At 33.4% G+C, this 14,684-nt stretch overlaps 2 protein-coding genes across 2 annotated transcripts; both read left to right on the top strand.

Moving 5' to 3' along the window:
* The first annotated feature begins 5,770 nt into the window (after positions 1–5,770).
* On the top strand, positions 5,771–7,629 carry LOC131638231 (uncharacterized). Its single transcript, XM_058908777.1, has 3 exons — positions 5,771–5,911; positions 5,965–6,922; positions 7,109–7,629. The coding sequence occupies exons 1-3, from the start codon at positions 5,771–5,773 to the stop codon at positions 7,627–7,629; spliced, it is 1,620 nt and encodes a 539-aa protein (XP_058764760.1).
* Positions 7,630–9,195: 1,566 nt separating this feature from the next.
* LOC131638238 (berberine bridge enzyme-like 21) lies at positions 9,196–10,963 on the top strand. The gene has a single exon (XM_058908788.1). The coding sequence runs from the start codon at positions 9,230–9,232 to the stop codon at positions 10,847–10,849; it is 1,620 nt and encodes a 539-aa protein (XP_058764771.1). The 5' UTR covers positions 9,196–9,229; the 3' UTR covers positions 10,850–10,963.
* Positions 10,964–14,684: the final 3,721 nt, after the last annotated feature.

The following is a 14,684-nucleotide window of genomic DNA, read 5'->3' as shown; positions in this document are numbered from 1 at the left end:
GTTAGTGAAGACTCCTTTCTTGACTCACGCATTAGGGATACCCCTAGGCGGGCCTCTGAGTCATCGCTTGAGAAACACAGTTCGTAGGCGGAGGCACCTTGGTTTAGGTCTTCCACAAATGTAACATTATACATTCCTTCAAAGTATGAGGGCTTTTTTAAAGGCAGGGTGTTTTTAAACTCTTGGAGTGCGCCTGTCACCATATCAGTAATTTCTTTAGACAAGGGTGACCATGCTCATAGGGCGAGTCCCTTAACTTGGGGCGATTCCCTCAACTATCAGAGAGTCCCTCGACTGAAGACATTTACATATAAAGGGCGAGTCCCTCAGATAGGGTGAGTACCTTAGATAGGGCATTTACAAATACGACGAGTGGTCTATGAAAGTTAGTTAGGGCTTGGTTGGAAGTTAGTGATTTTGAATTGTTAGTCAACTGTCTAACAATGAGTTTGCCTGGGCCTTGCAACCCGATTGTGGAATGGAGTTGTTGGAGGTTTTAAGACATATCTGGTTCAAATAATTTCACTCGTAGTGGTTTATTTTAACGCTTGGCCTTCGAGTAATTGTTAAAACGGTTGGAATGATGCCAAAACTTAGAAATATCCCTATCTAACTACAAAAGAGTTTGGGATCTCACGAAAGGTGACAGTTGCAGAAGTCACTAGAACCGGATCACGTGTCCCAGGGTGAGGAAGTGGATCTTAAGACGTGGGAGCAAGGACTAGTCACTACTACTAAAAACAAATTTAACTTCGGACGCAAAGTTAATTTAACCTTGGTTATAGAGGAGAGGTAGCGACGGGCGTCATGATAAATTTCTATTCTACCCCTCGTGTTTAGAATAACCAAGGGAATAGTTGAAATGGTCATTGGTATGATCCATAGAAATAGCTTTTTTTTATATTTTCAAAACCAGCGACACATATCTCTCGGTTTATGACCAAAATCGAGGGAAAAGATTTCTTTAAAAAAAACACAAATTATGTATTTTACACAGAATATTAATAAACTAATTTTTTATCAACTAAATTGTTTACACAAAATATTAAAGTAAGAATATATAACAAATTTTGAATCTAATTCATCGTCAGTGAAAATCATATGTTAGATCTTCGAATCATTGAATCTTGGGGAAGATCAAATGTTGGATATTGCTTACATTTGTTTTTGATACATAATAAAAAGGGTTAGATAAAGAATATAAATATTCCGTTATTAGATTATTTAAGAACACAAAGCTTGAGCCCAAATAATTTTATGCTCTTGCAATTCATCATATAGAACTTTTTCAAACTTCTTTGAGTTTCAAAGTTTTCATGTCAAATATTTCATTATCAATTTTTTATATTTAGAATAATTTTATAATTGATTTCTTTTAGGTTTCACACGAATCACTAATGACTGTGTTTTAAGCATTGATACTCATTAAGTGGACGACAAAGATTTACTTAAGGACAGTGAAGAAACTCAATAAATAAGCTTATATTTCCCCTAATTTATGACTCAAAACTGAGGTAAAAAATACAATAAAATAGGTTTCATTCCATGCACCACATACCTCTTGGTTTCTGTTAAAACCGAGGCGAAAACTTTTTATTTTAAATTACATTATTTACACAAAATATTAAAATATATTATTTACAACAAATTCTGATTTTGACAAATATAATTCATCATTGTCGCTGTTATTCCTGGAGAACAATAAATATTTGTTGTTATCGAGATTTTGATGTATACCCTTTGTGCACATTATTTTCAAGTTTAATGGATTGCATGCATTCAACTTCTGATAAGTTATTTGTTCCAACCATGTAACATTTTTTCTACACTTGCAATCCATCTCAGAGATCTGTTTTAAGATTTCATTATCTCGAGCAAATTTTTTCATGGTAATAATGATTTCACACTAAAGAAAACAAGATATATAAGTCATTTGAGAAATTCAAAGTGGAATTTTGTGAAAATCAAGATTTGATTTCCATAAACGGTGTCATTATTTAGATTTGGAACAAGAAATTGGTGATCACTTGGTGAATTCCAACATGGAAGATCTCTGGTACGATTGAAGAAGTCTTTGGTGGATGAAAGTGGAGATGTATCTAGAAGGTAATGAATCATACATTGGAGTGATGTAGAGTCACATTTATATATTAACAACTAATCTAACCATCTCTAGTGAATTTAATAGGGGGATCTCTAGTGAGGCAACTGTTGGGAAAATTACAAACATAGAGAAAAAAGAGGAACAAAATAACAACACAGGAGATTAACGTGGAAACTCCAAAATCAGAGAAAAAACCATGACCATTTTCAATAGACAACCAAAGAATAATACTATGTGAAAATTGTTACAACATATAATATATCCTCAACTAACCCTAAACTCTAGTACACTCACACCTTCCAAAACAAATATTTAACTACATCTCACAACACTCTAATACAGGAGCATAATAGAACAAAGAAAGTAAAAAACAAGCTTAAAGAGCATTTAACTGATGCATCTTGGAACAAAGAACTTGAATCTTATATATAGCCTTGGACTTCCTCTTTCTTCACAAAATAAGTGATATTGGATTTTGAAAAACTTTAATCCTATATATAGCCTTGGATTCCCTCTTCATTAACAAAATTAAGCAATGTGAGACTTCTTCAATATATTTATTTTCGGCCAAACCCAAAAATCTCCACCTTGATTGAAAATAATACACTAACTTCCATTGTCTTCCCCGACAATCATACTCCATCATAAAGACTCTAGTCACTTGAAGCTACATGTAACAACCGAGGCTGAAGAAGGCGAGGGGTGGTTGCACTGCATGTAACACCTGAGGCCGAATGGGGAAAGGATGGTCGCCAACTCGGAATGAGAGGGATCCTTAGGTCGTGCAGGTATGGGACTGCATGGTTGAAGGAGTGCATATAAGAATTGATAGGTATTACCTATACTAACAAAAAGCATCTTCTTTTCGGTAGCTTGTGCCATAAGAACTCCATAGTTAAGTGTGCTTGAATTGGAGCAATTATGGGATGGGTGACCTTCTAGGAAGTTTCTCGGAATGCGTGTGAGTGAGGACAAATCATGCTGAAAAGACCCGTGTTGGTTTGTGGAGTCAGTCGATCATCCCGGAAGCAGCCTGAGGCATTACTCTACGCCACTTCAAGAACTTTCACATTGTTTTCACCGACACTCATAGTTTTAAGAACTATCATACTCCACCTAAAGAAGAGTATACTTCATTTTAAATTAAATCACTTCAAGAATTTTCACATGCCAAAAACCAGGTTGAAACTTTATAGTGCAACTTCCATGTTAGTAGGAAGCTCATCAACCATAGACATAATCCTTCACCTTATGTAATCTTGATTTATAAACACATATTTGACTTGAACTTTCCACAAGTCAAAAAACTATTCCATTAATTTCTCTAAGTCAATCTTCATTGCACTTGAGAAACTTGACACTACAGCCAAAAACTTTTCTACAACAAAATAAAATTTTCCCAATCTACACAAAGTATAAAATTTATTTTCTGATATGGAAGATCAGACAAAAATACAACCACATAGCATACTAAAATTTATAACCCACAAATCAAGGCTTTGATACTAGTTGTTGGGAAAATAACAAACATAGAGAAAAAAGAGAAACAAAATAACAACACAATAGATTAACGTGGAAACTCCAAAACCGGAGAAAAACCACGGCCGTTGTCAATAGACAACCAGAGAATAATACTATGTGAAAATTGTTACAACACATAAGATACCCTCAACTAACCATGACCCCCAGTACACCCACACCCTCGAAAACAAATATTTAAATACATCTCACAATACTCTAACATAAGAGCATAAGAGAACAAAGAAAGTCAAATACAAGCTTAAAGTGTTTTTGACTGGAGCATCTTGAAACGAAGAACTTAAATTCTATATATAGTTTTGGACTTCCTCTTTCTTCATAAAACTAAGTGATATGGGACTTTGAAAAACTTTAATCCTATATATAACCTTGGACTCCCTCTTCATTCATAAATTTAGCAATGTGGAACTTCTTCAACATATATATTTTAGAGAATTTCTTATTCCACCCCATGGTGAAAAGAAAGACGCTACGCAATTTCTAAAATGCCCCTCTAAAACCGGAAGTATAACTCCGGTGCGCACCTTTTTTAAATTGCACTTACGTAAAATCAAAAATACACTTCCGGTATAAACCAAAAATATATTTTTGGTTCTCAATAAACAATAACATTATGGTTATTAATTGGTTATCATACTATCTATTAAAGGTAACTCAACTATGATTACTATGAATTGCCTCGACAAAACTGGTCTAGAAAAGTATGGGGTGTAATAAGAAATTCCCATATTTTAATCAAACCCAACAGAAACATCTATTCATCGATATGAGTGGATAAAGTGTGTGAATGAACTTTCACATTAAATCGATCTTATTAAACCATTTGATCCGTCTGACACATGAAATGTTATATGATGTAAAATTTTAACACTCAATATATACTCTTAAAGATTGCACTATTGACATTAAAACTGAATTCAAGAATATGTAGCATAATTAGAAGAAAAATGATATTCCTACACTAGATTTTATACTACTTACACTACACCGTAGACACTTTTCACAAATACGTAAACAATGTTTTCATTTTATTTTGACTTTTAATATAATTTTCTAAAAAACTATTTTGGTTAATGAAATGTTAAAACTTGATTAATATAGTTTGAAGTTTGGTTAATATATATTTTGACATAAAAAAATTAACATATACGGTATAAACTTTGGCTAACCATATTTATAAAATTGATTAATACAGTTCATAACTTGGTTAATGAGATCTCAAATATAAAAAAATATTAAATATCAAAATAAATTTGGTTTAATGGAGTGTAAATGTAGATTAGTACATTTATAATTTAGTGTTAGAACATGGTTAATAGTATTTATTTTATTAGTTAATGAATCATAATTAAAATAATCGGTTAATGACTTACATTTTTGTGGTTAATACAATTGTGAAGTTAGTTAGTTAAACAATCTTATATTTGTATTATAAAATAAATTTTAAAAATAGATATATATTTTTTAAAATAAAATATATATTTTTAAATTAATATTATTTTATTAAAAAAGCATTGTTTTCGCCGTATAAATACGATGAACATTATATACGGTGTAAGTATTGATGTAAAAAAAAGGAATTGGTATGTATACCTCGATGTCTTCTTAGATACCTCTGGCAAAAATCCCAAAATATCCCAATATTTCGGAGATACATATCCGAACGTACCACATCACAAATACTTTTAAGTGTTTTCGGAGATACATATCCGAAATAAATTTTTGTAAGATCCGGGATATTTGAATGTGCATCTCCGAATAAATCCCATAATTTAGATTTAGGGAATTTTTGAAGTTACATATTTGAATCGTTAAAAATATGAATATTAATCATTTTTATTTCATAGAATCAATGATTTATTGATATCTATCATTAATTTTAAATTTATGAAAATTAATATATTAGATTAAAATCTCTTTCAAAAGTCCGTAACTTATATAATAATTAAAACTCAATTATTATTATTTTTTAATATATATAATTTTAGTCAGGAAAATTTTAATAAAATCTTATATAATATTAAAAAATAATATTAAATTTTTTTAATAATAAGTGATAACTATGGATCTCATCCTAATGGTAGAGTGTGGCTCATGTGAAAACCTAATAACTGGGATGTGAAAATAATGAAGGAAACAGATCAAGTTATTCATAGTGAGATGTACAGAAAGGACAGTAGTTTTTCACATTATCTTTCTGCTGTGTATGCTCATAATCAGCTTGCTAAGAGAAAGCAGTCGTGGGAGGACATACAAGCATTTGGAAACGTACTGTTAAAGGCCCTTGGATTGTCATAGGTGATTTCAATAATGTACTCAAGATCACTGATATAATTGGAGGCAATGAGGTACACCATAATGAATATTGTGATTTGGAGAATATGATGGATGCTACTGGTTTACATGAACATGAAACAGTGGGGAACTACTACACATGGTCAAACAAACATACTACTAGAATTATCTATTCAAGGATAGATAGAGCTATATGCAACACAGAGTGGTTCCTACATTTTTCCACCCGTGAAGTAAAGATTTTAAATCCTCACATATCTGACCATTCACCCTTACCAGTGAAAATGCAGGGTGTCTATACTAAGGGACAAAGAGGGAGATATAGATTCAGATTCTTGAATTGTATCACTGAGAAATCCCAGTACAATACTATAGTGAAGACCAGTTGGGGGCAAGATGAGCAGAGTAGACCAATGTACAAGTTGTGGAGGAAACTCATGAGGCTCCAGCCAGACCTTAGGAAACTTACCAAAGAGGTAACAAGAGGGGTTCAGAAAATCCAGGATAGTAGAGAAATGTTGGATCAGGCTCAGAAAGCTCTCTCTGATGATATGTTCAATCAACAGCTCATTGATAATGAGAAATTCTGGTGTGAAGAGGTTATCAAAAATACTAAACTTGAAGAAATTTTTTTGCTGCAGAAGTCAAAAATTGAATGGCTCAAGTTAGGTGATGGTAACAACCAATACTCCTTTGCAAACCTCAAGGAGAAAAACAGGCAAACCTCATTACACAAATTAGAAGACAATAATGGGAGGATTCTAACTAAGTTTAAAGATATGGAAAATAAGATTATTAACTTCTATGGAGAGCTGATTGGAACTGCATCCCCAACACTCCTCCATGTTGATATAGAGGCTCTTAGAAGAGGAAGACAACTTCCAATGGAGAAACACAACTGCCTTATCAAACCAGTCACTGAGACAAAAATTTGGCAAGCACTTCAAAGTATTGGAGACAATAAAGCTCCTGGGGCAGATGGATGTAATGCTATATTTTTTAAGAAAAGCTGGAATATCATCAAGGGAGATTTGATAAATGCAATTCAAGAGTTTTGTCAACAAAACATAATGTATTCTTCCTGAAATTGTGCCCTGGTCACTTTGATACCTAAGACAAAATATGCCAAGAGTATGAAATATTTGAGACCAATAACTTGTTGTACTACAGTGTATAAACTTATCTCAAAAATCTCGACTTCAAGACTGAGTAAAGTTATCAGTGATGTTGTTGATGACAGTCAGTCAGCCTTTGTCCCTGGCAGAACAATCCAAGATAACATTATAGTGGCTCATGAGTTGATTAGAGGATACAACAAGAAACACCTTTCTCCAAGATGCACAATTCAAATGGACATGCATAAAGCATATGATACCGTTGAATGGATAGCCCTTGAGAATATTATGAAAGAACTGAACTTCCCTCAGCAATTCATTGATTGGATAATGGTGTGCATTGAAACTGTCTCCTATAGATACACCATAAATGGGCAACCTAGCAGAATTATCAAGGCAAAGAGAGGGCTTCAACAGGGTGATCTCATTTCACCATTTCTTTTTGTATTGATTATGGAATATCTTCACAGATGTATGGCAAAGCTTCAGGATAATTCAGAATATAAGTACCACCCCAAATGTGCAAAAATGAGAATAACCAATATCTGTTTTGCTGACGATCTCCTGTTATTATGAAACCTCAATTAGCCTAATGATGAAAGTTTTCAAGCAAATCTTTGTAGCAACTGGTTTGAAGGCAAACCCAAGAAAGTGTAAAGTTTATTTTGGAGGAACACATGAGATGGAAAAGAACAAATTATGCAGTAAATATGAGCATTAGATAGTTTGATTTGGTTGGTTTGACTTGTTTGTTGTTGGACCTGGATCCTGTAGGATCGTGTTGGATATGTGGTATGATAATCCTGGATATCTTCGAAGAATCGTGTTCGTTCACTTTCCGAACAAAGTATTTCGACCCTATTATTGTTTGGGTTCACGAAATCTTTGCGGGAATAATTCTCGAAGAACAATATGTTTCTGACAATAGAGAACAGATCAGGAATGTAGAGGAAGTATGTTTTTCGTATCTGAAACCGAGGCCAAATGGCTCCTTATATAGGAGATCAACAATAAAAACCGAAATGACACACCTGTTCGGTAAAAACAGTTATGTCGGTTGGGAAACGACGCACCTGTTCGGTAAAACGGTTATGTCGGTTGGGAAAGGGTGCAACTATTCAAACGAAAATTTCTATCAGGGCGCTGGCCCGCACCCTGCCCGTTGACCTGGCAGCGGGACCCCAGCCAGGGGCGTTGCCCCTTGGACCCCGGCATGGTGCAGCCCCGCACCCCGCTAGGGGCTCCGCCCCTTGGAACCCCGTTTCTATTATTCGTATTCAATTGCACGTTTGGCTCTACGAGCGTGCACTCCGCACTACCCTAACTCGTTTCAAGCTTAACGCATAATTGCATCGGCCTACAGTAAATCACATTACTACCAAAATACATTGATGGTACTAAAATCACCAACAGATCGGTTTGTATTAACTGTTTTTATGGAATAAAAGTCTAAATTCTCAAAAAAAAAAAATATATACATATATATAAGAACAATAAAAATGATTATCATAGAAAAAATAATTATTATTATAGTAAATAATAATAATATTTATATTTATAAGAACAATAAAAATTTTCTATTATAAATAATAATAATAATTATAGTAAATAATAAAAATATCAAAATAAAGTGGAAATAATATCTCAGTTAGAAATAATTATTATAAAGAAATATAATAATTATAGTAATCATAATTATTAGAGAAAATAATAAAAATATTTATATTTATAGAAATTAAAAAAAAAGTATTTTCAGAGAGGTGAAATACTGAAATTCATCCCATATGTGAAAAAACAATTCCCTTAAAATATTATAAATTCAGTAATGTTATTTAGTACGAATAAAATTGGAGAAGAAATACAAGGATCTCCACATGTCACTATATTATAGGAAAAAATTTAATTTATTTTTAATTTAATTTTCTTTTTAATAGGAATTTTGGGGTGGTGGTGATAATGAATGATTGAGATTTATTCTTACCTTTCTTGTTTTTATGATTTCTTAACTATTAACATTTTCCTTATAAATTTAACAACAAAGTCTCATCCTGTTAGGCGCGTTGTTGAAATTTCAACCCAAAATGTCAAAGAAACTGTCCAACATGTTAACCATTCATTCTCCTATAAAAACCAAACACATTCACTACAACGTAACTCACAAAACAACACGTTTCCAATGGCAAAACCAATACTATTTTCTCTTTCTTTTTTCCTCCTAACAGTTTTCTACACATCCTTAGCAGCACCAGCTGCTTCAGAATCTTTGTACACAAGTTTCCTTAACTGCCTCAAACAAAACAACACGGATCCATCTATCTCCAACATTGTTTTCCCTCAAACAAACCCTTCATTTTCCACTGTCCTTCAAAACTACATCCGTAACGCACGTTTCAACACATCCTCAACTTCCAAACCATCAATCATTGTTACTCCTAAACAAACCTCACATATTCAATCCACCGTTATCTGCGCCAAAACAGTTAACGTTCAAATCAAAATCCGAAGTGGCGGCCATGATTATGAGGGTATTTCTTACATCTCAAATCAATCACCCTTTATCATCCTTGATATGTTCAATCTAAGAACAATCAATGTTGATATAACAAACGAAGTTGCTTTTATTCAAGCCGGTGCTACTCTTGGTGAAGTTTATTACAGAATTTACGAAAAGAGTAAAGTCCATGGCTTTCCTGCTGGTGTGTGCCCAACTGTTGGTGTTGGTGGTCACTTCAGCGGTGGAGGATATGGTACAATGTTGAGAAAATATGGTCTTTCTACTGATAATATCATTGATGCTGAAATTGTTGATGTTAAGGGAAGGCTTTTGAATAGGAAATCAATGGGAGAAGATCTGTTTTGGGCTATAAGAGGTGGTGGCGGTGCTAGTTTTGGTGTTGTTTTATCTTATACTGTTAAGTTAGTAGCGGTTCCTGAAACCGTTACTGTTTTCAGAATAGAGAAAACATTGGAACAGAATGCTACTGATCTTGTTGTTCAATGGCAACAAGTTGCTCCAACTACTGATAACAGGCTTTTCATGAGGCTTCTTTTGCAGCCTATAAGTTCTAAAACTGTCAAAGGAACAAAAACTCTTAGAGCTTCTGTTGTTGCTATGTTCCTCGGAGGCGCCGAGGAACTGGTGGGAATTCTAGCTAAAGAATTTCCACTTTTAGGATTGAAAAAAACAGATTGTCTTGAGTTGAGTTGGATTAATTCGGTTCTTTGGTACAACAACGCCGACGACTTCAAAAACGGCGCGAAACCGGAGAGTCTTTTGGATAGGAATCTGAATTCGGCGAGTTTCGGGAAGAGAAAATCTGATTATGTTCAGAAAGCTATTCCAAAAGATGGGTTGAATTTGATATGGAAAAAGATGATTGAGTTAGGAAAAGTTGGATTTGTTTTCAATCCTTATGGTGGAAGAATGAATGAGATTCCGGCCGATGCGACGCCTTTTCCTCATCGTGCCGGGAACTTGTTCAAAATTCAGTTTTCAGTGAATTGGGATGATCCAGCAGCTAATGCAACGTTGAATTATTTGAATCAAGCTAAGAGTCTTTATAGTTTTATGGAACCTTATGTGTCAAAGAATCCAAGAAGTGCTTATATAAACTATAGAGATCTTGATATTGGGATCAATAGTTTTGGTGAGAATAGTTATCAAGAAGGTCAAGTTTATGGTGCTAAGTATTTTAATGGTAATTTTGATAGGTTGGTTAAGATTAAGACTGCTGTTGATCCTGATAATTTTTTCAGAAATGAACAAAGTATTCCTGTTCTTGCTGGAAAGGTTTAGATTTGAGAATCATTAAGTTGTAAAGCATATTATTGTGCTTATTTTATGTTGTTTATTAGTACTATTTTGTTCTTACATAAATGATTGGATTTGAAAATATAATATATACATAAATACATTTTTTTTCTTTATTTAATTGTTTTTGTTGTTATTGTTGTTTTGATCTCATATTTAGATGACAACATCATGATTTGAATTGGTCTCTTTAAATGAGATCTCAGAAATGTAAAATATTAAAAAAATAAAATAAAAAACGCTTTTAACTCTCACACTAAGAATTAGAATCTAAACACTTGGATGTATAAAAATTTCACATGACTTGTGTTGGAAGTAAGTTGAAAAGTTGGTTAAAAGAGATTACTTAAGAAAGAAAAATGGTGTGAATGTTTGAGATTCTTGTCGGCAATTGCATGTGTGATAGGTATTAGGGTCGTGGAAGTTTCAGTGTCTTTCATGGTGGCTTAATTTTGTGGCTATTATTTTAACTTTTTTTTTAATCTTAAAATTTTGTTATGATGTTGACCTCTTAATAATTTGATGCTTGAGTTCTGCTTGGACTTTTAATTACTTCCATTTGTCGTTGTGGTTGGTATTATCTTTTTGAATAATAAATGTTTGGACTTTATAGTTAATTTTCCAACCATCATTCTATATTTGTTATTTTTCTATAGCATTAATGATATATAACAATACTTTTGTTTTATTTACAGTCCTATATATTATATTAATTTTTGTTTTTAATAATTTGTATTTTGTTTGAGGGTTTTAAAATCACGAGATATTAAATGTGGCCAAAATTAAAAAAGATAAATGGATTTGAAAGAGACGAGCACGGGTTATACTATTTTGTTGTGGTGTATCAATCCATGAAATTCAATGATGATCTCATAATATTATAATAGTCTTTTAAAATGAATTGAGGGACATTGTCAAAAGGAATGGTTTTGATAAGGTTTGAAGTTGGTTTTTAACAAGAGAAACAATAGATTTGACTAAAATATGAGTATTAGACTTCAATCTCATTAAGTATATCCAAAGAAACGTATTATAATAGTCTACAATGGTTAAAAAGTATTTATAGCTTAATAAAGAAGGTAAAAATGAAAGGTCCCTGCTGATACCATGCACAAGATCAAAACAATTATGAGAAATATTAGTGTTATCATGAAAGGGAGGTTGTTTATGTTTATGAAAACAAGTATCACAAGGCACGAAGGATTTAGTAGTTCTTACAAAAGGAACAAGAGTGTCATGAGAAGAATGACCAAGATGATAGTGCCAAATATTACAATTGTTAACAATGGAAACACTTACACTATTGCTAAAATGGCTAGGGTCATGAATTTTGAGAGATGGAAAGGTGAATAAGTACTATCTTTGATATAACTAATGTTGTGTCAAAAAAAAATATTGTGTAAAAGTGATCCATTAACCATATCTCACAATAGTTTACCTTATATAGGCTACAAGCATGAGTAACACGCACAGAGCAATGGACTTAGAGCTAAACGGGGTCTAATAAACCCAAACAGAAACTAATACTCAACAAATCCTCCTTTCAGTTGATCTCTATACAACAACATATCAACTGTCAACAAAAAACAAAAAGACAAAACTGTACAAATTTCAGTCAAAAGTAATTCACTTGGTGCAATAAAGATCACACATTCCTTAGCCTTCCATTAATTAGATTTTCACTTTCCGAGCCTTTGTCATAATATCAACTAGCTAGTCTTGGGATCTGCAAAATTTTAGCTTAACAACTCCATCATTGTTGAGATTTCTAAGAAAATGGTACCTAACATCAATATGTTTGCATCTTTCATGCATAATGGGATTCTTTGAGAGTTTAATAGATGAATTGTTATCACAATTTGTAGGAGTTCAGCTACTTTGTTTCAAATGCAAGTGATTCAATACATTTATCAGCCAAAGACACTGACAGGCATTAGAGATAGGTGACACAAACTCAACTTCGGTGGTGGACAAAGTGACAATTGGTTGCTTCCTGGAGAACCAACAGATTGCATTTAATCCCATTGTAAACACATAACCTAATGTGCTTTTCCTATCATCATGATCACCTGCATAATCAGAGTCAGTTCATCCTTGCATCAACAAATCGCCATCAGGTTTACTCCTATACATGACACCAAAGCTCAATGTTCCCTTCAAGTATCTCAAGATTCACTTGACTGCAACAACATGCAACTTAGTGGGCCTTTTCATATATCTTGCAGCTAAGTAAACAGAGAAGGTCATATCTGGTCTTGTAGCTAAAAGATACATCAAACTACCAATCATCTTTTTATAGAAGGTAGCATCTATGGCTTTTCCTTTTTCATCTTTCACTAATTTGCTTCCATATACAATTAGGCTACAAACTTTGTTGCAATCTTCCATGCCAAACCTTGCCAGTATCTCATAGGCATATTTTTGCTGATAAATGAATATTCCTTGGTCACGTTAACTTACTTCATTTCCCAATAAATATTTCATTATTCCAAGGCAAGTCATGACAAAGTTTTCTCTCATGGACCCTTTGAATCCTTCAATCATCTCCTCATCATTGCCAGTGTAGATGAGGTTATATCTACATACAAGCTGACAATTAGAATATTACCCTTACTCCTATGCATAACAAACAAAGTTTGCTCATAAGGACACTTCTAACTTTTTTGCATTAAAGTAAGATTCAATCTTATTGTACCAGACTCTAGGTTCTTGCCTTAGGCTATATAAAGTCTTCTTGAGTGTATTAAAATAGTCAATTCCTCCCTTGTTATATCCTAATGGCTGCTCCACATACACTTCCCTTTGTTAGTTCTCCATGTAAAACGATACTTTTTACATCTAGCTGAAACACGCACCAATGCTTATACTCAGTTAAAGCAAGAATTGTTCTTATAGCATCCCATCTTGCCACTAGAGCAAAAACTTCACTATAATCAATTCCATATTTTTTGTGTGTACCCCTTTGCCACAAGTATGGCCTTATGTTTCTATACCTTTCCCTTTTCATTATATTTGGTCTTGAAAATCCACTTGACACCAATGGCTTTCACCCCTAATGGAAGGGTTGTCAGTTCCCAGGTATCATTAGCCTCAGTTGACTGCATTTCACTCTCCATGGCCCTTTTCCGGGTATATGACTTTAGAGCTTCTTCATAGTAACTTGGATCTTCATTTGAGTTAGACATAGCAATTGCCAAATTCTTACTCTTGCTCATAAATCATTTGAGTTCTCATACTGAGTTTTACAATTTTCACCTGATTCTTCACTAGCGTCATTATTTCCAGTTTCACCATTGTTTTCAACAAAATCATTCACAAGATTCTCATCTTGGTCATTTAGCAACTCAATCTTACCATTGTCTTCAACATCAGTCACATGATCAACTGGTTTAGTAGTGTTTTGCTTATTCTAATTCTACCCTTTGGACTCTTTAAAAGCAACATCCATACTAACAATAATCTTTTTCTCAATGGGATTATATAACTTATAGGCTTTTGATTCTTCAATAACACCAAGGGGGACACACTTGATGCTTTTACTATCTAGCTTTTTTCTGTGAACATCAGGGACATAAACATGAGCTAAGCTTCCAATATCTAAAATGATGCACATAAGGCTTGACTCCACTCCAAGCTTCTTCTGGGGGTAAGATCTTTTACAACATGTGTAGGACATATATTCATTACATATGTAGCCCAATTTACAGCTTCAGGCCAGGATTTCTTAGGTACACATCTAGAAAATATCATGCTTCTAACCATATTCAACAATGTTCTATTTTTTTCTCAGACACTCCACTTTGCTGAGGAGTATAGGTTG

The sequence above is a fragment of the Vicia villosa genome, unplaced genomic scaffold (assembly GCF_029867415.1).
Source record: "Vicia villosa cultivar HV-30 ecotype Madison, WI unplaced genomic scaffold, Vvil1.0 ctg.002224F_1_1, whole genome shotgun sequence".
NCBI classification, from domain to species: Eukaryota; Viridiplantae; Streptophyta; class Magnoliopsida; order Fabales; family Fabaceae; genus Vicia; species Vicia villosa.
The sequence above is the reverse complement of the archived record's forward strand: the minus strand, read 5'-3'. Positions and strand labels throughout refer to the sequence as shown.